The following is a 24,613-nucleotide window of genomic DNA, read 5'->3' on the forward strand; positions in this document are numbered from 1 at the left end:
GACTGGTCGGATTACATTATATACGTGTACAAAATTTACTTTTTTTTGTGTGACCTTACAATTTTTAGATGCCAGATGATGTTTTCGTTAAATGAAAACCAAAAAGAGAATTCCTTAATTATATCCTCTCACTCCTTTTGAGTACATGATCCTCGCCACCATCATCGCCAACTGTATCGTTCTGGCCCTGGAGCAGCATCTACCAGGAGAGGACAAAACGCCCATGTCAAAGAGACTGGTGAGACAGGACATGCACATTCCAGACCGAACTGTGTTTTCAATACGGAGCTTCTATCTCATATGATTATTAAGACCCTCTCGCTTACTTTGTATCAACAGGAGAAAACTGAGCCCTACTTCATTGGGATGTTCTGTTTCGAGGCAGGAATAAAGATCATCGCCCTCGGCTTTGTGTTTCATAAAGGATCCTACCTCAGGAATGGGTGGAACGTCATGGATTTCATTGTGGTCCTCAGTGGGTGAGTCAAACAAAATTGGAAATTTGTTGGAAAATTGTACATAAAGCCTGACTTAATTTCAACAATTTTTAAAAATATTACATAACAGGAAAGAAGTCAAGTATCAAGCGTGGATGAATGCATTCCAATTAGAGTTATAATAGTAGCCGAAGTTGTTGATGTTATAAACTCTGAAAATAATGGAAGAATAATTGCATAAACTTGAGGTGAGTTTTAATCTAATGCTAATGCACAGAGTTTACAGGTACCATTCCTTCATGTGGCAAACATACTGTAACTGGTGTCATTGCAGAATTGATGCAACCTATTCTCGCCTTCTCACAATCTATCCTATAACCACAAGCCTCCAAGCCTCACTACTTTGAAGTTATGGAAAAATATAGCCTTGCGGAGGCCAAATATAGTGTTTTCAGAACAGCATGTCTGATGGATTTGTGGTGTTGGTGGGTTTTCCCTTTAAATCTTTGGTTTAAACTTATATAGGTTTTCACTTCTCTTCAATTTCATGCAAAATCTGGTGATAATACCCTGATGGATGGCTCCCATTGCATCTAAACCTTTTGGTTCTTATTAGGTCAGCTAGCGCCATAATCAGAACGAAAGGAAAATTCCTAACAGACATCAAATGCTTTATTGTCATTTATTCTCAACTGCTTTATTGTCATTGTGACTTAATGGAAATGTTTTTCACTGTGGTTCAAAGAGTGAAAATGCTGATTTTCCATCATTGTCGATCTGATAATATTTTTTATCATGTTTGAAAAGTTGGGATGGCATTATAATGTAGAATTTTGTCAACGCAGTGGAATTGATTGCTGATTAAATGTGATTAATTGAAGCAATCGAGTAAACATTGGCTGCAACCAGCAGAGGTGCTGTTGATCCAGTCTAAACTATTTTGCTGTCTAAAAAAAGTACAACATGACATCAGCTATGGGAAGTTGGGCTCCAGCCACACATACATCCACTATGGCACCACACAATACAACACTGGCATGGAAACGAGTTCTGAACATTCAGAGAAAGATTCTCCCATCCTTTTGAAAATTGAAAACAAAGCAATCGATTCATTGTGATCATTTTGAAGGAAATATAGTCACATCCCTATTCATGTATTAAATAATCACCTTCAGCTTTATTCTGTTGCCAGAGCTTTGATGTGGTAATGCTAACCGTCCACACATCTAAAAAGAAGTAGTGCAAGCTTTATGGTTTAAAAGAAGTGCTTGATGAGGCAGCAGAACCTCATACACCCCCACGTGTGCACATAAATTAAATATTAAATAATTAATTGCCCCGAAAAAGCACGACGGGAATCTGATGGCCTTCTTAGAGAATTCCATATGTTATATTCTGAATTCTTCCATGATTGTTGAGTCCCATTCAGACTCGGGCTTGAGGACGCTCCCCCTCGCTGCAGGAGAGAGACAGGATGTAGAAGACATCGAGGAGGAGGGGAGCTGGGTTGGGGGATTCTCACTGGTATTTTGATCAATTGACAATGTGACAACGCCTTTAGGACACACAAAGTTACTCTTGGTCCAGAATTAGAAGTTTAATTAAAACACGGTGAGACAGACAGATGTTGATGGATTTTTGTAATGACAGCTGCCTGCCCAGCCACAGACGGTGAAAGGAACAAGACCACAGAGGCTCTCCCGGGGGGGAAAGCACGTTGTAATCAGACTTCCAGTGCGTGTATGAGGAGCACTTATTGATGTGCCTTCTTGTAGACAAGATGATGACATGGAAAAAATTATGCAATCCAAAATCATCCTATCGCAACATACCTAAAAACAAAGCTTTTCATGCTCATTTTAGTTTCTGCGTTCATAATAAATTTTGGCAACATATTTTCTGTTAAATTTTATGTTAAAATCAAAGTTGCTTGACCACAGATCGGTTCAAGTTTCATGTGTTAACATTAGGAAATTAAACTCATGTCTGTTACACTTGCCGTACTGTTGTCTCCAATGAACTCATCATCAGTATTCATGCTAGCCGAGTAGTTTTGTCCTTACAGCTAGGTATTACAACATAGGGTCTGTTGCTACTGTGTTGTGCAATGTGCTTGTTAATAAAGGTCCATGTGGTCAATTAGAGCTACATTTCCCTTTCCACATTCTCGTGCACTTTAAGTCATTATTAAAGTTAAAAAGGGATTATATTATGATTTATGAAATGATGGAAGCAATAGCCTCTCTCCAATTATTGCCTGCTTCCAATTAACGCCCCGTTCTCTTTGCGGTTCAGCCAAATAAACACACTGACTGTAATTGGAGGTGTGACTGTAGTTGAAAAAGCGCCTCTGCTGGTTGCAACCAAGTATCACACTTCATTTGGCCTCTAGTGCTTCAAGACACGTTTGAGTGAGTTTCACCCAATCAGTTGAAAGTGATCGATAATTATGCCACTCCTAGTTTATACCAGTACTTGTAATTGGCCGACTTCCCCACTAGGTAGAGCAACTACAGTCTAATTGCGTTTTCATCGAACTGCCTACAGTATACTAAAATCATATTAAGAAACTGCAGAATATGGTGAGACACCATCACCCCCATCATCGCATCTCTAGTTTTCTGAAATTCTGAATTAGATGGTATAATGCAAGAGCAAGAGCAAGGCTTTTGTTTAACATGCATGCACTGTGTTTGAATGAATCAGAGGGACTGCATAGAGATAATAATGCTTGCTCCTTTCTTTCCTTCCATTCCAGTAGTGTGTGACACTAGAAGTATGCAGCCTTATTATAGACTGAATGGAGTTTATGAGATATGCTGATGATATAAGGTGAGCTGCCACTGGAGTCAGATAGTAATTAGATGTCGAGTCTCTCATACAAGCACGACATTTAATTGACTGCCCTTTTTAAAAGAGTCTCTTATGAGAATTTATTAAAAATTTTTAGGAATAAGTAGGATGTTGAGGGACTGTCTTGGCTGACACCTCTCTTCAAAATTATGTGGAGGTCGGGAACAATACCCCTGGATTGCTAAACCGTGGTGGCGGTACCCCTTTTCAAGAAGGTTGACCGGAGAATGTGTTCCAACTATAGGGGGATCTCACTCCTCAGCCTCCCTGGGGAAGTCTATTCCAGGGTGCTGGAGAGAAGGGTACGACCGAGGAGGTGAAATTGGGTTTTCGTCCTGGTCGCGGAACACTGGACCAGCTCTACACCTTTGCAAGGGTACTGGAGGGTACACGGGAGTTTTGCCCTATGTAGACTTGGAAAAGGCTCCCTTGCGGTGTCCTGTGGGATGTGCTCCAGGAGTGAGGGATTGGTGGCACGCTACTATGTGCCATTCGGTTCTTGTACAACTGGAGCAGGAGCCTGGTTCGCATTGCCAGCAGTAAGCCGAGCCTGTTCCCAGTGAACGTTGGCCTCCACCAAGGCTGCCATTTGTCAATGATCCTGTTCATAATTTTCATGGACAGAATTTCTAGGCACAGCCAAGGCGTCGAGGGAGTCCAGTTTGGGGGCCTTGAGATCTCGTCTCTGCTATTCGCAGACGGTGTGGTCCTGATGGCCTTTATTTTAGTGAAACAATTTTTTTACTATTTGATACAAACCTGAATTTAATTTGATGCATATTTTTGGAGTAATACAAATACATAGGAAATAAATTGTTCAATCATTTCTTTTTCAGTTGAAGATAACAAATTTAATAGACTAAGTAAGTAATACAAATAAATACCCTTTATTAAATAGAAATCTGTGGCTTAACTTAAAACAGAAAAGGGGTCTCTACCATTAGAGCTGTCAGTTATTTGTGTTTTCATTATGACTGGCAACATTTAAATGGCACACTACTTTATTTACTAAGCAGAGTTCCTCTCAAACAGTGTGGCCATCATCTTTATGCTATTTTGTGGTCATTTGTCATTAAAGTGGTGTCTTGGTTAACGCCATGAATCACTTCCAAAACAAACCAAACCAAAAAACCAAAACGGACTCTAACCAAAGCAAATTTTCCCATAGAAAATAATGTAAATCAAATTAATCTGTTCCAGACACCAAGAAATGTTAACACAAAACACATTTTATAGACAATAATTATAGTTTTACATGTAGAAAATTATGCAAAAATAATTACAAATGACAAATGAATGGACAACTGAACCTTTAGCATCGCTTTTACTTGTCCATGTGTTTGTTACGTCGTGTATCTCTCTACAAGTCTGATAAAAATGTCCTAAAATGCAAAATCACCTGCAAGTATTGCAAGATGTCTTGTACATGTGATCCATGATGGCGGCGTAAACAAACCGGACAGTATTTTGGATGCTAAACAAGCGGGCGAACGCAAGTCAAGGCAAAATTTTAGCAAAAATTTGGTTGTTAACCGAAAAACGTGCTAACTGACGTTAACCGAGGTACCACTGTATATAAAGTCTGAAGTGAACAGTTATAATTAAAAAAAAAACCTACTAAGAGTTGAAGCAAATATTCTTTGACCCTTTGTGAGCTACTCAAAATCACATGGCAAGCTAGGAGACCCCTGTCATGGTGTCATCATAAGAAGGCCGGACACACGATGTGTGGATGTTCATTAAACAACCACACACAAATAGTGTTTTGAAGACAAGACATAATTAGACAAGAAGAGAGCAAAAGTGTTCAGTGACACTTGAAAAAGTTAGTACGTACTGCATAAACATAATTTCCACTTCCGCGTAGGACAAAAACAAGGTCCAAACTAACCGCACTGCTTGTTTGTTTTAAACAGAAAATGTCACTGTGGTAAAAAAGTCACATTTCCAGTCCGAAGTCGAGAAGCTAGGCGTATTGTAGCTAGCTCGCTAGCTAGTAGGCTCCCGACAGTGACAGCTAGGCCACGCCTGTAAAGAAAGATGCAAGAAAGTTGAACCCCAGTAGGTTTGACAAGGGAGTGATCAAACACGCTGATTGGCATTCAATTGGCATAGCTTGTGTCAAGCTGTCAAACCGAAAACAATGCGGTTTTATAGACTAGTGTTGATTTTCGCGGCAATACGGGACCAAGTGCATTCCTTGTCAGCTCAATACGGGTGTGGGCAGCCCTACACATGCAAATTCATGTCATGTTTGTGTTGTCATGACATGAAACAGTGATCGGCTTTTGTGATCGGCCTATGACGATTACGTCTTTTTTACGGAAATTGGCCAAAACTAATCAGTGGCCGATTTATCGGAGCATCCTTACTTTGTTTTCAAGACAGACTACAAAAAACAGTGGAAACCCCTGACTCACCCTATAATAGTTGTGGTAATGGAGGCTACTGCTTGCAGTGGCAACATTGGAGGCCACAATTACCTCTCTTAAGCTGCCTCAGTGCTTCAAGGTGTCTTTGTATTTTTTACAGACGAAGAGTGAGGGGGAGCCATGAGATATAAATAAATACAGACGACACTCAGTAACAAACAAATACGGGGGAACTGCCCCAGTTTTCATAGAATTTGGTATTCAACAAATATTATTGCCACAAGTATGTCTCAGTTTTCGTACACTGTCTCGGGTATCATACAGCAAACAGTGTGCCTAACAAATTAGTCAAGTGGCCAAAAATGCATCCATGCATTGGTGACTCTGGGGATAGATTCCAGCCAGGGAATCTGTTAATCATCTTTATTATGTTTGTGCGAGTGGTTTATTTGTTCATGGAACGCACGCAGACTGATGAAGAACTCTATATTTGTTTGCTTCCTTCCTTCTCAAGCATCGCGCCGTGCGCTGATGAGACGTTCAAGCACACTGTGTATTTCTGAGAGGAATCTGTGTCTTTGCTCCAACTTGGTAAAGAACGTGAGAAACACTATTGAATTCAGGAAATAACTCGTAGCAAAGTACGAAGGTAGTGCTGTGACAACAGGTTTGTAATGTAAAAAAGGTTCTTTAGTTAACACAGGTTGCACAGGGAATTTGTTTTACGGAGACACGTAACAGATAGTGAGTCGGACCAGTGTGTGTAATGATTATTGTACCTGCTGCTGGAGTTGACAATAAAGTTCAAGTGAGCAAGTATAAAGCTTTAACTGTCCACTCTTTTGAGTTAAGTTTGTAACAGACTAAATTCTAACGACGTCCACGTGGCTTTTCCGTCCCTGCCCCCTACATTCTCTGTGGATCTCTGTGTTTGCTAGTTTTCAATAAAGGTAAAAGTCAAGTGTTCATTTATCCATTGCATTTGTCATTTATGTATCTGACTTGGTTTCCTGTATGTAAATATAAACTGTAATTATTGTCTATAAAATGTGTTTTGTGTTGGGAGTCTGGAACGGATTATTTGGATTTACATGATTTCTTATGGGAACAATTGATTCAGTTTTTGTACGTTTCAGTTTGAGTCGGGCCTTTTGGAACGGATTAATGACGAAATCCGAGGTTTCGCTGTGGATGCAAGTGAAGGGGACAAAACATTGATGTTAAGCTGGAGGAAATGAGGAAAATGCATCTGCATGATCGTACACGATAATTAGCATCTCTGCGTCCATGTTGCGTGGAAAACCCTTCATTAGAATGGCAGTTGTTGGCAGAAGGAGACGCCCAACACTGGTATAAGCCACACTTATGTCTCCCCATGTGCAAAACAGTATATCCTGTAAATTGCTCCAAAGCAAAGATACGCATTATATTCTTATTTATTTATGTTCTAAAGATGGAACCTATTTTGTTAACTGATGGTGTAGTTACAGTAGGTGGCTGAGGTATCTTGTGTGCGTGTGTTGCATGTGTGCCAAATGGAGCACTACTACATGACTTTTATCCAGCAACACCTTCTGTCAGCTTGGCACTTGTACACCTGTAACACTGAATAACACACACACACGTACACACACACATACAGTAGAAGAGAGCTGTCTTCTCCAATTGTATTTCCCCTCTGTTGTCTGATCAATCGATGACATAGCCAGCCTACAGCAGGGATGCATATGTCCACATGAGCTGTTGCCGTGGTGACAGAGGACCCCACCGTCGGTCAGGCTGTCTCTGGCATTCCTGGCGCAGTGTTAGTCCACACTTATCTTGCCTTGCCATTGAGATTGCATTCAACCTCCCAACATGATTCTAGGGGTGAAGCCCAATGAAAGTAAATAGAATAAAGCGAAGAAAACACTGTGATCCAGAATGAAGTCAATGAATGATGGTTGTGGGGTTGTTGAGAAAATTGATAGTCTCAGACGCTCATCTCTCTGTCCCTGTTTGCCCCCGCACACCCATCCTTTCCTGTCAGTATAAGGACGGTGAGTGGGACATGAAACAAAGACCTTCCAGGGCATTCGTGTCTCGTCAGTCTTATCTGGTTCTGATCAGAGAGTGATCAGAAAGTGCTGCAGTGAGATGAAAGCAGTCCCAATGTAAGACGGCATCCAAGTCCATTCACGTTAAACTGTCATTTGAATGCTTCTTTAAAGTTATATTGCTTCGACGTAATTGTGATGGTACACAAACTGGGGATTAAGGTGGATTGTGCCGCGTCATTGCCATGGTAACCCCAGATCTCCTACTTTAGTGGTCTGCCAGAACACCGCCCATATTGTATTAGCTTTAGCTTTGTTGCAAACAACTCTTCCATTTTAAGGACATTTAAGGTTTCAATGTTGTTACACATTCTTAACCGTTTCATGTTTAGTAGTTGTGTGATGCCGAGTGTTGTTGGATGTCTTGTTAAATGAGAAAGAGGAATTCTGGAGTTGAAGAAAGTTGCGGAAAGTATTACCAGGAGAGAATAGTAAATAAAGTAGGGATGTCCCGATACACATTTTTGGCTTCCGATCCGATCCCATTTTTTTTTTAATAGTCTCGCCGATCCAATCTGATCCCTATCTTTTTTTTTTTTTGCTTGTTTTATTTATAATTAAGCTTTTGGGAGGCCGTTCCTTCCAGGTCACACTGTCCTTGCCAACAGGGGCATTAAAATCTCCCAGTAGAACCACAGAGTCACCAGTGGGAACTCTCCAGCAACCCTGACTCCAAGAAGGCTGGATACTCGGGATCCTTTCCCTGACCTGAAGACATCGGGAAGTAACCCTCTCACTGACTGGGGATGACTTCAACATGTAGGCACCAAGGCGAGGTGCTATTAATCAGCCCACGCCAACTCGCTGTAGGTTGAGGCTAATGTCTAATTGGAACTCTGTTTTTTAGCCATAAATTAGTCATATCGCTGTACAAGCCGCAGCATTAAAAGCGTGAGACAAAAGTAGCGGCTTACACACGGGCAATTATGGTAATTACTTTATTCTCGTAATTCTATGACTTTATTCTCATGATATTTTTGGTCTTTTCAGTGTGACCCTGATAGTCTGTTGTAGTTTAATAAAATTGCACTGCTTTCCATTTCTATTAAAAGTATATTACACTTCACTATTGCAGGGTCTCCTTTAGTAGTCACATTTTGACTACTAATGCACAAATGAATGAATAAGAATCTGCTCACAAGGAGAGTTACTCGAAGTGTGTGTGCTCATGTGGTTATAGTCTCAGTCAGCTCACAGAGACAGAAGGTGACATAAACATGGTGCGATGGGTTGCGGATAGGTTGCGCCATTAAGCCAGTCAGCAACTCAGTCTGTACCTCAAGGCAAAAAGCTCAAGAGTCCCTTCAAATTATATAATGTTATAAAACCTTTGCAGATCATGACAAAGGATCTTATGAATCCTTACAATTACAAGCTAGTGATAAATCACAATAATCTACTGCTGAAAAGACATACTGACGTCATTGCGCCTCTTTTTGCACCACAGAAAACCCAGACATATTTACAGTGTTTTTCTTTACTCAGCAGACTAGCACACAAGCCCAAGTATATTTTGCCTGATGACACACGAAGTGATGACGTTTGTTTTTCATAACAACTTTAAAATAACGTGTGAACACAGGTTGAGTGTGCGTGAGATGGGAATCTAAAAGGACTGACAAGAAAAGAAGCAAAGATGTGAGGGGTGGCAGTTAATTTCAAACTGGTTTCTTTTTTGGTCAAAGCACCACCCCCGCCCACACTGTAGGCCAAAAGGGCGGCTGTTATATTTGAACGTTTTTCAGGATTCATAAAGCCAGTATATACTGTACTATGCCGCAATCCACCCATCCATTTTCTATGCCGCTTTTCCTCACTAGGGTTGCGGGGGTATACTGGAGCCTATCCCAGCTGACTTCGGGTGAGCGACGGGGTACACCCTGGACTGGTCGCCAGCCAATCATAGCTATGCCACAAACTTCTGTTATTTCACAACCAAAATATTTAATGCTGTTATGTAACAGCCACAACATTAGGCACACCACCGATTTTGCTCTGAGCTCCACTCAACAGAAATAAAAGTCTGAAACTTCAGTTTTTGCTGTCATTTTCCATGGACTAGTAATCCAGCTCTTGTACTGGATCTCATTCGATTGTGCAGGTATACTTTCTGTAATGTGGTGCTCTGGGACAGCACTACACTCCTCAACCAGGAGTCTGCACAAGTTAAGTCACTCTAGCATGATAGGATCTCACAAGTGTTCAGTGAGTGTAGTGTAAAACTGGATACACTGTAAAGTTTTGAATGTAGCTCTTGTACTGGATCTCATTCAATTTTGCAGGTGTGCCTACTGTAACAGTGCGACCGGTGAGCAGCCTGACATTGACACGGCGCACGAGTCACAACGTTGTCACTATCATGGCCTGACAGATGTCACAGCAGATTTGTCACACTGTGAGAAGCCGTCATGGTTCCTCGCTTGTCATGGCTGACAGCTGGAACCGGCTCACCAGTGTTTCACTTTTATGAATCCACAGCGAGCTTATCCATCTGACATACTACAGCAATGGTCACCATCCTTTCTGAGACCAAGATCCCTGGTCTCACCCTTGTTTCTTTAGTTTCTTCTTCATATTAATGCATAATACATTTAAGGTACCCATGTTTGGACAAATTTAACGACAACAAAAATAGCTCATAAGAGTTACATTTTTTGGGGGCCGTACAGCGCTTAGCTATTCATGTAAGAACATAAGTGACTTTGGTTAGTATCAAGAAAACCATGGAAGTTGCAAGATATCAGCTCTTAAAAGTAAACTCTTATGAGCTATATTTGTTATCATCATTATATTATGTCCAAACAAATGTGCTTTTTTTTGTTCCAGGCATTAAAATGGATCAATAAACTGAAGAAACAAGGGTGGTCTAATCATTTTTTCATGACTGTATGTACAATATATGCTTTGTGTTATAATTGGTTATTGATTTCAACATTTCAGCTTTTTCTCATTGTGCCTTTTGCTGTGTTTTTATCATTTTTGCTGTTTTTTTCAATTTCTTTTTTTTTTTTTTTTTTTTGCAGTGATGCAATGACAAATGAGCCACAGGCGGCAGATGGCACCTGAGCCGCACTTTGGGCTGGTCTGGTCTGGGTTGGGCTTGTGGCCACAACTATTTCACTTGTTGGCTCAGTGTAGCGGACGAGCGATGCAGGGAGAGGTGAGAGGCGCTGGTCAAGGTGCTACAACAGTCAGCCCTTAACGAGCGGCCTCACAGCGGCTCAAAGATTTTTTTTGGAGGTGCACATCTATGGAGTTATGTTTGTGCCTTGACTTTGATGTAGCAAAGGCAGATTTTGAGCCCTATTAAAATGCAATAATTACTGTTGTGTGCTCAGGCACATCACTGCAGCGCTTTGTCACTCCCTCCCTCTTTCGCTCAACCTTTTTGGGCTTCTTGCTGGGGCCTGCGGGTTGTTGCTTGAATCGCGGCGAGGCGTACGGGCGTGTTCAGTGGACAAAATACGTGCCTGTTGGTCATCCTCTGGGAGGTGAGGGCACTGATGTGATAATACATTTAATCTAAATGTTCTCGCAATCGACCGGCAAAGTCCCAAAGATCGACTAGTACCTCACGATCGACAGTATATTTATCTCTAGAGGGAAATTAAAGTAATATAAATCAGTGATTCTCAACTGGTGGCTCACGATCCAAAAGTGGGTCGTGGAGCTGTTTTCAGTGTGTCGCAAGGTTATTGCCAAAAAAAACAAACATATTGTAATGACCCGATGTCCACGAATGCATCTCGTGTCAGTGCTATTTGCTTGCTTCACCACGGTGTCAAGGTGCGTGCTATGTTTATGGAGGACTTGGTCAAGCTTGAGTGGGAAGAGAAGGACATAGAGTGTGGACGTAACGTGCCGTCCGTCCAACCCACAGCTAAATATCTAGACTTCTACTGAGTGTTGAATTAGAGAAACTGGACTTGCTTGATTTTCTTGAAGATGTTTCACTTCGCATCCGGGTCCGTGCGCAAATGCTCTTATTAGACTTGTCACGATAATCAATAAATCAATTAACCACACGATAAATAAAAACTAACTTTTGCTGGCTAACTTTTGCCTCAATATATTAACATATACATGCATGTTTGTTTTCCTCCTCTCGCTCTACCAAACAGGCTGGCCTGCAAGAGGGTTCACACCTGGGCGTGTTGGTTCTATAGTGGAATGAACTGAGTGAGCAAACCCTCCTGTCAGTCATTCGGTCTCTTTGTCCCAGTGAGGAGAGGCACGCTACACGCTAGCGAGTACACTACATGCTAGCTGTGTGTGTCGCGCCTGTTGTGTATAAAACACAATCTGATGTAAATTTCAGCCGGTTTGTGCATTGTCCTTTTGTGACATGAAATGGTTCGTGACAAACACCGTTAAATAAATGACACAAAACACCTCATTGTGCACAAAATGCACCGAATGAAGTCCCAAGTCATAGTCCGTTTTGTGTTTACCAAATAAAATGCCATTTTAACAATGTAGCAATCTATTAAATTTGAGAAATACTATTAATGCATTTTGAATTGTTTTCATTTTTATAAGACCATTGTGACAAGGCGTAGTCACAGGAAAAAAGAGTGCTGACACAGCATTCTGGGTTTAGTCAGTGCATCGAAATCCACACCCTTGTTGTTTGTTCTTAAACATGATTGGATGTTAATAGATGCATTCAATGAATGGCAGATTCTTTGGGAAAATGTGTTACCTTGCTGGGAATGGCATAACAATCGCGTTAATACTTTGAATGGAGACACGTTTTACTCAACACATCCGGGCAGTAGCGATACACCAATCTCACAATACGATATGATACAATACGATACACGCAGTGTTTAGCTGACAATATGATACTATGTTCTTTCATCATTTCCTGAAAAATGTGAAATGGCCTGTGTGATTTTGATTGTAGCTGAACTGTTTATAAAACTTGTTTTGTGATGGCACATTGTGTTATTTTTCTGTATCTCAAATTCAAAACTGCACTTTGATGTCTTTGTCATGAAAGGCACCATTTGCAACTGGCTCAAAATACACCGCCAGCTCTTAGCAAAGACTCCTGCATATACTGTATGTGTGTTACAAGCGGTGCAGCTTACATGCTTGGAGGAGGAAGAGGGTTTATATTATAGCATATTATATCATGCTTTCAACACATTCAAAAGTTAGCGCCCTCCAGATAGCAGCGTCGCCGTTGCAAACAGTCCATTAAATTTAAATATACAAATGTAATTTCTTAAATAAATAATATCTTTGAGAAGTTTGCGTAAAAGAAATTCCACAATTTGGGTCATCGCTTGTTATTGAAGGGTGATGGTGGGTCCCGCAGCCAAACCATTTGCGAACCACTGAAATCTATGGAAATGATTGTTTATGTAAGACTAGCCTCGGAAATAGAGTGTGAGAAACAAAACAAACAAAAAATAGTGTTTAGTCGATTATTTCTCAGTTTTTATCTATACTCTTGGAAAGTTTATTCCTTTTCAAATGATGCCCCAATTGTAAAAAACATGTACTTGTGGGATGAACGCCCATGTAAAATGTCTCTAATCTTCACTGATTATGCCAAACATGAGTATACTACTATTCCACTATTATACAACTTATTATACTACTGCTATTGGCTCTTGTTTGGCTTTCTTTTGTGGACTGGATCATTAAAGTATGACATAGCCACAAAAGTCTGGTCACACACTGCTCTGAGATGGAGTGGGATTTGCAATTTAATCTTTTTACAAACAATCAGAGGCCTCAGTAACACATGCAACAACCATACACAACCACAAAAGCCTGCCACCACCACCTCCATGCAAGTCATCAGCCTGGTCACACACTGCTGTGGGATGGATTGGGATTTACAGTTGAATCTTTTAACAATCAGGAGCTCGTCCGTGTTGATCTCGCCGCCACATCGTGTCTTTGGCAGCAACACGTGTTCAGTGAAGATAAACGTAACCTCAAATGTTCATTTATCCCTTTAATTCATCTTTTATATCTATTTATAAACATTTTGAATTGTTTTTGCTGTGACGCTAACCAAGGTTCCGCTGTGTATGTAATAAGCACAGATGAAATATATTCCAATTTGACCCAAACATTTACTTTGATGCCATGAACTGATTAGTCGTCAAAGGTCGCTGTGACCTCACAAAACACATTTTATGACATGACCCACCAGTTGATTGCGGCAACTTTTCACACAAATGTCTATGAGGGAACACTAATGAACAGTAATGATGACCTTTAATAGTATTAACCCACTATTATTAAAGGTCATCATACAGGGAATTTACAATCACCAATACAGATTTCAATAAAATTGCTCATTATGAAACAAATCATGAAGTATGGGCATACAGCCATATTGTAGCTGGTATTTTAGTATGATGCAGTGACGTTACTACGCGACCGAAATAATAAACATATTGCTAAATTATGCAGTCTTCTAAAGTGTGAACCAAAACTGAGCCTTATGCTCTTTTTAAAGGTAGAATGTGGCAGTTCTTGTACTGGATTTGTTGGTATACCTAATGAAGTGGCATCTAAGAGGATATTTTTGACTGAGCGGAGCTTCTAGTTTATTATTATTAACTCATAGGTTCTGTGCTGTTGTCCTGCCTGCATGTTTGTTGTAGCTAAAACATAGTTTATTACTGAGTGTGACACAATAAAACACATAAACAAATGATTAGCCTGCAAGTGAGAGAAGGTCGCTTGTGCTTGTAAGCCAAATCATTAATTTGTGCCAATTGAACAGTGTGTTTTTACTCCCTTGGCTTATTTGCATCTACCACTCACTGCTGCCAGACTCTCAGCTCCAGACGGCAAAGCTGTCAGAGTTAATGACTTCACAAAAGTGATTATTTTTTGGTTTATCTTTGACTATCCAACACAAGCAAATATGACAGATACATAGCGGATATAATACATACACAGCATCTCACTTCCACTGCAAAGTAGGACCCACCAAGACCAGTTGATGACATTGAACTAAACATGACATTTTTAGAACTATCCGCCCTTTGTCGCCACAACAACCAAAGAGCAGCCACAAGTGCTTAATGATCTGAAGAAAAATGAAGGAGGTGTCGTATGACATGACAACAAATTGGAGCTGTTGGAGTCAAAGAATAAGAAGGCAGTAGGCAGATTAGGAGCAAATGGGACTGAAAAGAGGGAATGTCAGAGAGTTAGAGGTGTGAAGCTCATGAGGATAATTCAATTTCTATATTTGTGGTGATGATGATGAGCTATTTCTATCCTTCACACCCCATCTAACTTATTTCAGCCCGATGTGTTCTCACTCCCCCCTCGTCTTCTTTAATTAAATCAAACTGCTTTGTTCCTATTAAGGAATTACAAACCAGCAGCCAAACATGCATTTTATTCTCATCGGACACTTCATTAGGTGCACTACTACCAAATTATTCAGATTCAGATTTAGACAACTTTACTAATCCCACCATGGGTAATTAGTTCGTTAGATTCAATACAAGAATTCTGACTTGAATGGCAGAATTTTATCACAGTATATTTTTCTATGAACGACGCTACAGAATGAAAGATGGATATACTTTAGAGCAGTGGTACCCAACATTTTTTGACCCACGGACTGGCTTGTGTTGCCACAAATGTCCCGCGGACCGGGGGGGGGGACACGGGTTTCGTACATTATAGCGATCTAATTTATCTTATTTATTATGTATTGTGTACAACTAAGACATGAATAACACCAAATTAAAAGCACAAAATGAGTGCCGACCCACCATCTACCAGTTCAAGCCTGGAGTTTTTCCAGAGAGATTATTACATCACTGTTTGACGTGTGTGGTAAAAGACAGTGCGCTAGCATGAATTCACTTGAGACAAATGTGCACATTAGCACTCAATAAGTCATCAAAAATTACCTTTATGCATTCCCACATAGTATCAGCATTTGAAACCAAATATGAGGTGAAAGAAAAATGGTAAAAATACAGTAGTAGTCTATCACTTGACATGCGTCAAGTGAGACGGATGTAACAAAGAGAATCCGGCCACTTTTCAAAATAAAACATCAAAAAAATAAAAATTGCTAAATTATTTTTTCTTTCTGTGCGGCCCGGTACTAAATGACCCATGGCCTGGGGGTTGGGGGTCACTGCTTTAGAGGAATCCGTGTACAGCTTGTATAGCAGTATAGATTTACTATCCACTGAAAATGACTCAACAACACCACCATTATTGACCATTGCCAGCTATGGCAACACAAGATAACTATGTCTTGCCTACAGTCAAGCATGGTGGTGGTAGCATCATGGTATGGGGCTTCATGAGTGCTGCCGGCACTATGGAGCTGCAGTTCATTGAGAGAAACATGAAATGCAACATATACTGTGACATTGTGAAGCAAAGGGAGGAGGATAGTTTTCCAACATGATGCTAATATCTGATTAAGGGTAACCTCACCATGCGGAGACATCGATTAAGTCTTTATTTAACAATACTGTAGTGCCAGGCGGAAGAGTCCAAAACTCAAAGTGCAAAGAAACGTAGAACTAGCATCTGTAGCAAAACTAAAACTACGGCGCTAGTGTAAATACTAAAAGGCACTGCGAAAAAGGCCTAATACAAGAGAAGACAGCTAACATGCTAACGGGTAATCACACAAGGGTAGAGAACAGAACTGTGTAGCAGAATACACAGGGGATACATGTAAGTACCAGGTAACCTCAGAAAACTTGGAAACACACAAACGGTAACTTCAGGAGGAACAAGGAGTAACGTACAATGAGTAACACGTAATTACTGTAGCTCTAATTAGAGCTTAGGAGCGCGCATAATTACTAATGTAGAGACAGGTGCACTCGGCAAGCTCTGTCTCGCTAGAGTGTAAAGTTTAATACAAAAGAAACCGACTCTCAGGGGGACAAATAAGTACAAGCAAAACAGGAAATAAAATCAGTACTAAAGACAAAATGTGTCAAGTGGTGCATGACAAATGGGCCCAAACACATTTCCAAAATGACAATGCTTTGCTGAGGAAGCTGAATGTGAAGGTGATGGAGTGGCCAAGTATGTCTCCAGACCTGAACCCAATCGGTACACTGCCTAATTTCTATGGTATTGTCCCTTGAAAGCATTTAATGAGATGGTCGCTGAAATGTGAGGAGTGTAGTCTATGAATCAGTAAAAGGATTACTGTCTGTGTGTATGAACGTGTGTCCATGAGCTTCATGTTGCTTCAAGCTGCGGGTGTCCTGCGTTCCCATGATGGAGTGTTCTCTTAACTAGCAGTTGTCACAGCGTGTCCTCCCACACACAGGGACGCGGCCAAAAAAAACAAACAAGCAAAAAAAAAACATGCTTGTTGTTTACTGTTGGACACCTCAGTTCATCCATATCTGAGTACTTGCAATCCTCCTTTGACACTTACACTTGTGTGTAAACAGCATGTGTTTGAGTGTATGCCGTCTTTCAAACAGCCTGCAAGGCATCAAATCACAGCATACATATGCTCATACATGTTTCTTCTTTGCATGTTGTTTAGGATTCTGGCTGCAGCTGGCGCTCACATGAACATCTCCGTGGACCTGAGGACTCTAAGGGCAGTGCGAGTGCTGCGACCTCTCAAACTGGTCTCGGGCATCCCCAGTGAGTATCAAGCATGATGCTTCTTACACCCTCTCCAATGGATCACTGACTGTGTGTGTGCTTATATGTTTTAGGTCTCCAGATAGTCCTGAAGTCTATAATGAAGGCCATGGTTCCACTGCTGCAGATTGGCCTACTGCTATTTTTTGCAATCCTCATGTTTGCCATCATCGGTTTGGAGTTTTACAGCGGCAAACTGCACCACACCTGCAAGCCGCAGCCAGGAATACTCGGTATGTTTTATAGCATGTACACACAGACAAGCACATATGTGCATGCCTACCCCTCAATATATTATGTAGGTGTACCCAATGAATGGCTAGTGAGTGAGTGTACACATGGTCCTCTCAAGTATAATCTTTATGTTAGCCACGCATTCACTCAAACCCCAAAAGTCATTTCCCTCTGAGAGGTACAATGCGTACTTGAGTCATAATCTCTCCCGTTTTAGATACAAAAAAATATGTAATAAATCATGCGGCATACATTTTAAAGGGAAGCCAGCAGTGGCATCCAGATATCCCTGCCAAGCACTACATTAAACCACACTGGAGAAGAAGAAAAAAGAAAGAAACTATGACTATTCTTATTTCTCAACCTGATGGAATGAATGACACAAAAGGGAGCAATTTGTTGTGGGAGAATTCATGAATATTGCATACGTCTGGAAAAAATGAAGTAATTTAAAAAATTCCTAGCAATAAACAGCACAGGCAAAGAGGCATGACTGTGCTCTTTCTTGATGGCGTAACTGTGTGCGTTATGAACGTTTGGTGCAGATATTTGCGCAGGGCTTGAGGATGTATCTCCGTTGTCATGCATGCGCCTGCACACACCAGAGATTGGATCAAACCAGACCAGCTGTGGTGGCTTTGTAATTAAAAGCAACAATGTGGTGTGCTACAATAAGCAGAACAAATAGAAAAGCTGAAGCTGGGTTTTTAATCAAATAAATTGGATCACAGCAAAAAAAAAAAAAAGTAAGACATGACTAGAACGCTTTTGTGACTTACTACATAATGCAACTCAAATATTGGGTTAAAGGGGCACTATAGTAAGTTTATTTTAATAAAAGGCCCAATCAATACTAAATCTCAAGGTTGTGTACAAGGCAAACCTGCGTTCTTCTCCTCCAGGAGTCCTTGGGAAGCCCGTGGAAATGTACAGAATTTGGTACAGTACAGTACAGAAAAACACCTTCTGGCTGGTATTTTCCGTATAAAGTGACAACAATATGAACGAACTTACTAAAAACAACAACTTAGTGTAAAGTGTGGAGAGTTGCCGTTGAGCGGCGGCTACTGCTGGACAGCCGGCAAGTTGCCATACATGGACTTCCTGAAGTTGTGACAAAAGAAATTCAGAAGAAATTCAGAAGATCACGCGGAAATCTTGTAGTTATCATGTCTGACTGTCAGACAAGAGTTAGGAGTGGCATAAGAATTACATCAGGGTTCACTTAAAAACACACCAACCTCATGGTTCTTCCACATCATGTAGAACGACATTTTAAACATGCACATTAGTCTGAAATGTTGCAAATGTAGGATACTTTATATACATTGGTTATTTTTATATTGTGCTATTTCTAGCAGCTCAGATTTCACAAAAAGCTTCTAAAATCTACTTTTTAAAATCCCAGTTGCCCGTGGAGCACTCTGGCACACACAAAGGGAGGAGAGGAGCAGACAGACACCGCTTCCGATGTTTTATTTAAATCTCTAGAAAATAAGTCGACTGGTCCATTTTTTAATGAAAATACTGTCTTTGATTCAGGTCGCTATTGTAAAAATTTGAGTAATGCAACCATTTATGTTTATGTTTATGATTTATATTAATTTCAATTCATTCAATTTAAATGTTTTTTTTCATTTACAAAAAACGAATAACACAAGGCAATTGGCCTGTATTGATTTTTCAATGATTTTTTGTCCATGATTTTTTTTCTTTGATCCTCTTGCAGACGAATTTCTTGTCCAATATTTACGAACCAAAAAGAGTTTGAGATTGGAAAAAATAGTAGCTCACTCGCTTTTCTCAAATGAATTGTCTTCTTTGAGTTTGGAGCAGAGGAACTATGCAGATACAGTAGAAGTATACAGTATGGTTGATACACCACAGCATGAATGCTTGACTCTCCTCCATTGATAACCAGTATTGGCAATTTTGCAAAATATGATTCAATTTGTCACTTATGCAGTAAACTAGGTGTTCTTAATGTTTATACAACACTCTGTATTATAAAGTTTGCCCTGATGTTATGTGCATTGCTGTGAACCACACTTAGTTTTGCATCGTTCTTTCCAGAAAATGAGACCGTGGACCCCTCAGAGCTTGAGTTTCCGTGTGGCATGCGTCGGTGCCCGTCCAAATACACCTGCAGCGACACATGGATCGGCCCGAATGATGGCATCACTCAGTTTGACAACATCCTTTTTGCTGTTCTCACTGTCTTCCAGTGCATCACCATGGAGGGATGGACCACTGTGCTCTACAATGTAAGTGTCACTACATATATTGCTGGCGTTTGTCTTAAGTTATGTTTCCTCTTGATGCTGTAAGTGATTTTGGCTGAGTGGGTGTGTGCGAGCCCAGCACCCCTCTCTCTCTCTCTCTCTCTCTCTCTCTCTCTCTCTCTCTCTCTCTCTCTCAGTCTGTCTTAGATGTAGACAGAGATGAAACTGAGTGTTATGTCAACTCAGCTTGACATTTTTATACCCTCCCTGACTTAACACCTCCTGCAGTTCGGTGCAACATTTGACTGTCGATGGCTGTAACAATGCTGTGCAATCAAATGCAGCCTTCTAAATCCAAAAACCCTGTTTGATTTGTGTTAAGACCGATGATGCCTTGGGTCCCAGTTGGAACTGGCTCTACTTCATCCCGCTCATCATCATTGGCTCCTTCTTTGTCCTGAACCTGGTGCTGGGAGTCCTCTCTGGGTAGGCCCACTTTTGCAGTCGTTGTTCTAATGTAGGGGTGTCCAAAGTGCGGCCTGGGGGCCATTTGCGAACCGCAGCTGTTTTTTGATTGCTCCGCGGCACATTGTAAATATTTTAAAAACCTAAAAAAAACAAATTGAAAAGAAAAAAGGAAAAATCAGCAGTAAGTTTACAAGTAGAAAATCTAAATATGAACATAAAAAAATTGTAATCTAAAAAAGAAAAAGTTGTGATTTTATGAGACGATCCATCCATCCATCCATCCATCCATCCACCCGCTTATCCGAGGTCGGGTCACGGGGGCAGCAGCCTAAGCAGGGAAGCCCAGACTTCCCTCTCCCCAGCTACTTCGTCCAGCTCCTCCCGGCGGATCCCGAGGCATTCCCAGGCCAGTTGAGAGACATAGTCTCTCCAACGTGTCCTGGGTCTTCCCCGAGGCCTCCTACCGGTTGGACGTGCTCTGAACACCACCCCAGGGAGGTGTCTCGCGTTACGAGGATAACAATAGAAAAAATAGCAATTTTAGTAGCATAAAGTTGGAATATTAGAAGACTTCTTAAAAAAAAAGTTGTAATATAAGAAAAAAAGAAAACAAAATAACATTTAAATTTTTGTAAAATTAGGTTGTGGAATAAGTTATTAATATTGAGGGAATAAAGTCATGATATTATGGGGAAAAAATTAACAAGAAAAAAGTTAAAATATTTAATTATTAATGTGTTTATTATGTATAATACTTATTTAATTATTTTTTTAATTTAACAAGAAGAGTTAAAAAAAAAACAACAAAAACAATAATGGAAAAATCATCAGTAAGTTTGTAAGAATAAAGTAAAAATATTTAGACAAAAAAGTCGCATTAAAACGAGAAAAAAGTTGCAGTTTTACAAGAATAAACTCGTATTATTATGAGGAAAATCAGTTCCTCATTTTAGCAGCATAGATGTTGAAATATTAATGAAAAAAATGTTTAAAGTCGTAAAATGAGAAACAAACAAACAAAGCTGTGATTTTTGAGGAAAAGTTATAATATTGGAATAAAGTCAAAATATTATGAGAATAAAGTCATAATACAGCATTACAAGTTTAAATATTTGGAAAATATAAAAAAAATACAACAAAAATGGGCAAAAATGAGCAAAGACCTAAGTTGATACTAATAAGAGGCTTTTTTACCTGTATCACAAAGCTGAGATGCTTTATTTTCTTGAAATATATAACTTCTTTGCATATCCACGTGTCCTCTAATTTCTCAATATGTGGCCCTTGCTGAAAAAAATAGGCTTATCAGAGGTTGTATAGTGGTTCATTAACAGCTGACATTGATGCAGCTGTCATGGGCTCACTAGTCACAATTGCGCTGGTGATCATTTCACTGTACAGTCAGGCTTTCACTCTAAGTCATCTGGAAAAGCCTCAAGCTCTGCTGCCATGACACGATAACCGTAGTGATAAACATAGCTTTTAGTCCATATCTTGAACATGCATCAAGGTGGTAATAGAGCAAGCACTTGTGTATTTTGTTTGACTTCACTGCAGGACCAAACTTTCGTACCATTCTTGTCTCTTCCAAATACTTTTGAGAAAAGCAGCCTTTCTTTTGTCAAAAAATAAAAAATAACATCCATTTTGTTCTTTGCCCGTGCAGGGAGTTTGCCAAAGAGAGGGAGAGGGTAGAAAACCGCAGGGCTTTCATGAAATTGAGACGCCAGCAGCAGATTGAGCGAGAGCTCAACGGTTACCGGGCGTGGATCGACAGGGCAGGTGCTGTCACTCTGTCTCATCTCAGATAAAGGAGTTATTCTTCTGACTATTAAACTGTGTTAAAAATGAACAAAACACATAATTCATAAAACATTAAAAAAAATGGCTTCTTTCAAATAAACTGAGTCAACAAACTCCTCTGCCCGCTATTTCTGATATCTGTTAATACTGTGATTTCATTGTTCGGCTCCTGTAAAACCAATCCCAACGTTGCAAGCATGTACGTGTTCCTCCCAGCAAGGACATTCATGCTTAACATTCAGATTAACAATGTTTCTGAAAACAAATGTGTTCCACTCCTTTTGCGGTACACTTTGAGTTTTTGGACAATTCAAAGTCTCCTCCCAGGATTGTAAAATACATTTGTCCTTTGTTAATTCCCGGGAAGTAGGATTCAATATAAATAAATAGAATATTTTGGTAGTATAGAGAGCATAGAGCATAGACACCCTGTTTATGACCTTCTAAATGTGGGCTTTACCATTATTAGAGCCCTGTAGACATGAAATAACACCCGTGTAGTCAACTTCACATAATAGTAGACATACTGTAACAATACAAAAAATAAGTCACCTTAGACATGAATAAGATAAGACTCATATGTTGGCATGGACCGTGTACTTCCTGGTGGCTATGATCTCATCAATGTAACGTTACTGACACATACAGACCAGTGTACTGTAGAATAATACTCTACTGCCACTGTGTGTAAATATGCTTCTTTTTTTACTAATAATAGACCATATTCAACCACAAAACAGCAATCATGTATTAAATAGTTAATTTGTTTAAAAACGCGATACAGTGAGGGTGCAATGTTTGAACCGCGATGTAGCGAGTGACGACTGTAGTCCGGGTTTTCATTACCTGTATTTTTCTGCCGTACTGTAGCTTGTGTTCCTGTTAAGTCCCTCCGACCAACGTGGGCAGACTGTCATTATACGCCTTTTAAAATGAATGGATGTTAAATGAAATGACTTTTTAATATTGGTGGCTGTAAAATAAATAGTTTGATTTGATTTATTTGATTTTGGAAACAAACATATCAGCTACTTATGCATGGTTTGAACTTGTTGCTTTCCAGAGGAGGTGATGCTTGCAGAGGAGAATAAGAATCCTGGACCCTCTGCCCTTGATGGTAAGTCAGCCTTTTTTTTTTGCCTGTCTTGGTTTTTTCTTTTAGTTTATGACGGTATTTTGGAATTTTGCTTACTGTGCTTTAAAATGCTTCATGCTCAGGGGTACATATAACGTAAAAGTGCTATGTAAAATACTCAGGAGTATGTGACTTTATATGTTATTGTTCTGTGTGTCTTGTCAAGAATTATGAGCACATGCGAGTTTTGTCAAATTGAATTAGTTGGTGTGGTACACTTGCAAACATCACCCAGTGATGTTTTACATTTTACATTATAAAAAATGTTGGGACACCAACCACTTAGGCTACATACCAGGAAAACTGTCTGATGTGATTTTTTTGGTATAAATTTGCAATTTGACTTTTAAACATGCTTGTATGCTTCACTGCTCTTCATTTTGTTGCATTTCGCTGGTTTCAGTTTCGAGGTCTGTCTGTACAGTACAGATGAATAAATAAACATTATCAGTTTCTCAATAGTATTTCAAATGACAGAAAATAATTGAGAACCACTGATGTAGATCAACATAACTGCTGAGTGGATCTATAACTGCAAAGTCATATGTTGCACTTGTTGCTAGGCAGAATTCATAGTGCTCAATCATAACTTCCCATAAAAAATATATCATATGTCAGCCTCCCCCCCATGTGAATGTCAAAATAGAGGCTCACAAGTTTATTTAACACTTACGTTTATCATATGAATCGTTGTTCTGTGGTAATATAAAATCCTTAAGGCGCATAAAGATAAGACTCTGTGGCACGACGTTAGCTTTGATATGGTTCATAGTGGCGTGATTCCCCATAGTAAGCCAAATGCCGACTCTGCCCCTTCTTCCTCATGACTTTGACCTTTCCTCCTCACTGACGCAGCAGGACTTTTATTAAATGTTGATTGATTGGCAGCTCTCAGAAGGCTCCCTGAGTGGAGTACAGGCGGTGCCTATGGTGAGAACCCTTCTCTCATCTCTGCTCTCTGCCTCTTCAGCGTCACCACACCATTCACCAAACACATGCCACTCCATGGTACAGACTGCTGCAAATTTCAAGTGAAGTCAAATTATATTGGGGTTAGCGGCTGTGATGGGAATAAATGCTTTTAATTAAAAAAATAGGTGGGGCTCTGCTGTTGCCTTGACAACCGCCAGTCTGAAAAATATTCAGTACAAGTGCTTGGATATGCTGTGTGTGTTTTTAGCAAACAGTGTGTGTGTGTTTGATTAGGGGCCTATTAAAAAGAAAGTCTCCAAACAAATATTGAGTGCAAGTAGATTCAGCAGTGGTGGAGGGTTGGTTTTCATCTCAGGGCAGGATGAAAGGTGATCATAACCACATCCAGCACTGCTGAAAGGTCAAATCATACTCATCACGCTCACTGCGGCAT

General features: G+C 40.1%; 1 protein-coding gene across 1 annotated transcript in view; it reads left to right on the top strand.

Annotated features, from left to right (window-relative positions):
• LOC129188475 (voltage-dependent R-type calcium channel subunit alpha-1E) overlaps nt 1–24,613 on the top strand; it is a 131,444-nt gene that overhangs the window by 56,712 nt on the left and 50,119 nt on the right. The window contains exons 4-12 of the mRNA XM_054789053.1: nt 132–238; nt 340–479; nt 17,282–17,385; nt 17,460–17,618; nt 19,693–19,883; nt 20,224–20,327; nt 21,976–22,091; nt 23,176–23,229; nt 24,136–24,177. Coding sequence (XP_054645028.1) covers nt 132–238; nt 340–479; nt 17,282–17,385; nt 17,460–17,618; nt 19,693–19,883; nt 20,224–20,327; nt 21,976–22,091; nt 23,176–23,229; nt 24,136–24,177 — 1,017 coding nt within the window. The remainder of the gene's footprint in view (nt 1–131; nt 239–339; nt 480–17,281; nt 17,386–17,459; nt 17,619–19,692; nt 19,884–20,223; nt 20,328–21,975; nt 22,092–23,175; nt 23,230–24,135; nt 24,178–24,613) is intronic.

This window comes from Dunckerocampus dactyliophorus, chromosome 10, assembly GCF_027744805.1.
Source record: "Dunckerocampus dactyliophorus isolate RoL2022-P2 chromosome 10, RoL_Ddac_1.1, whole genome shotgun sequence".
NCBI classification, from domain to species: Eukaryota; Metazoa; Chordata; class Actinopteri; order Syngnathiformes; family Syngnathidae; genus Dunckerocampus; species Dunckerocampus dactyliophorus.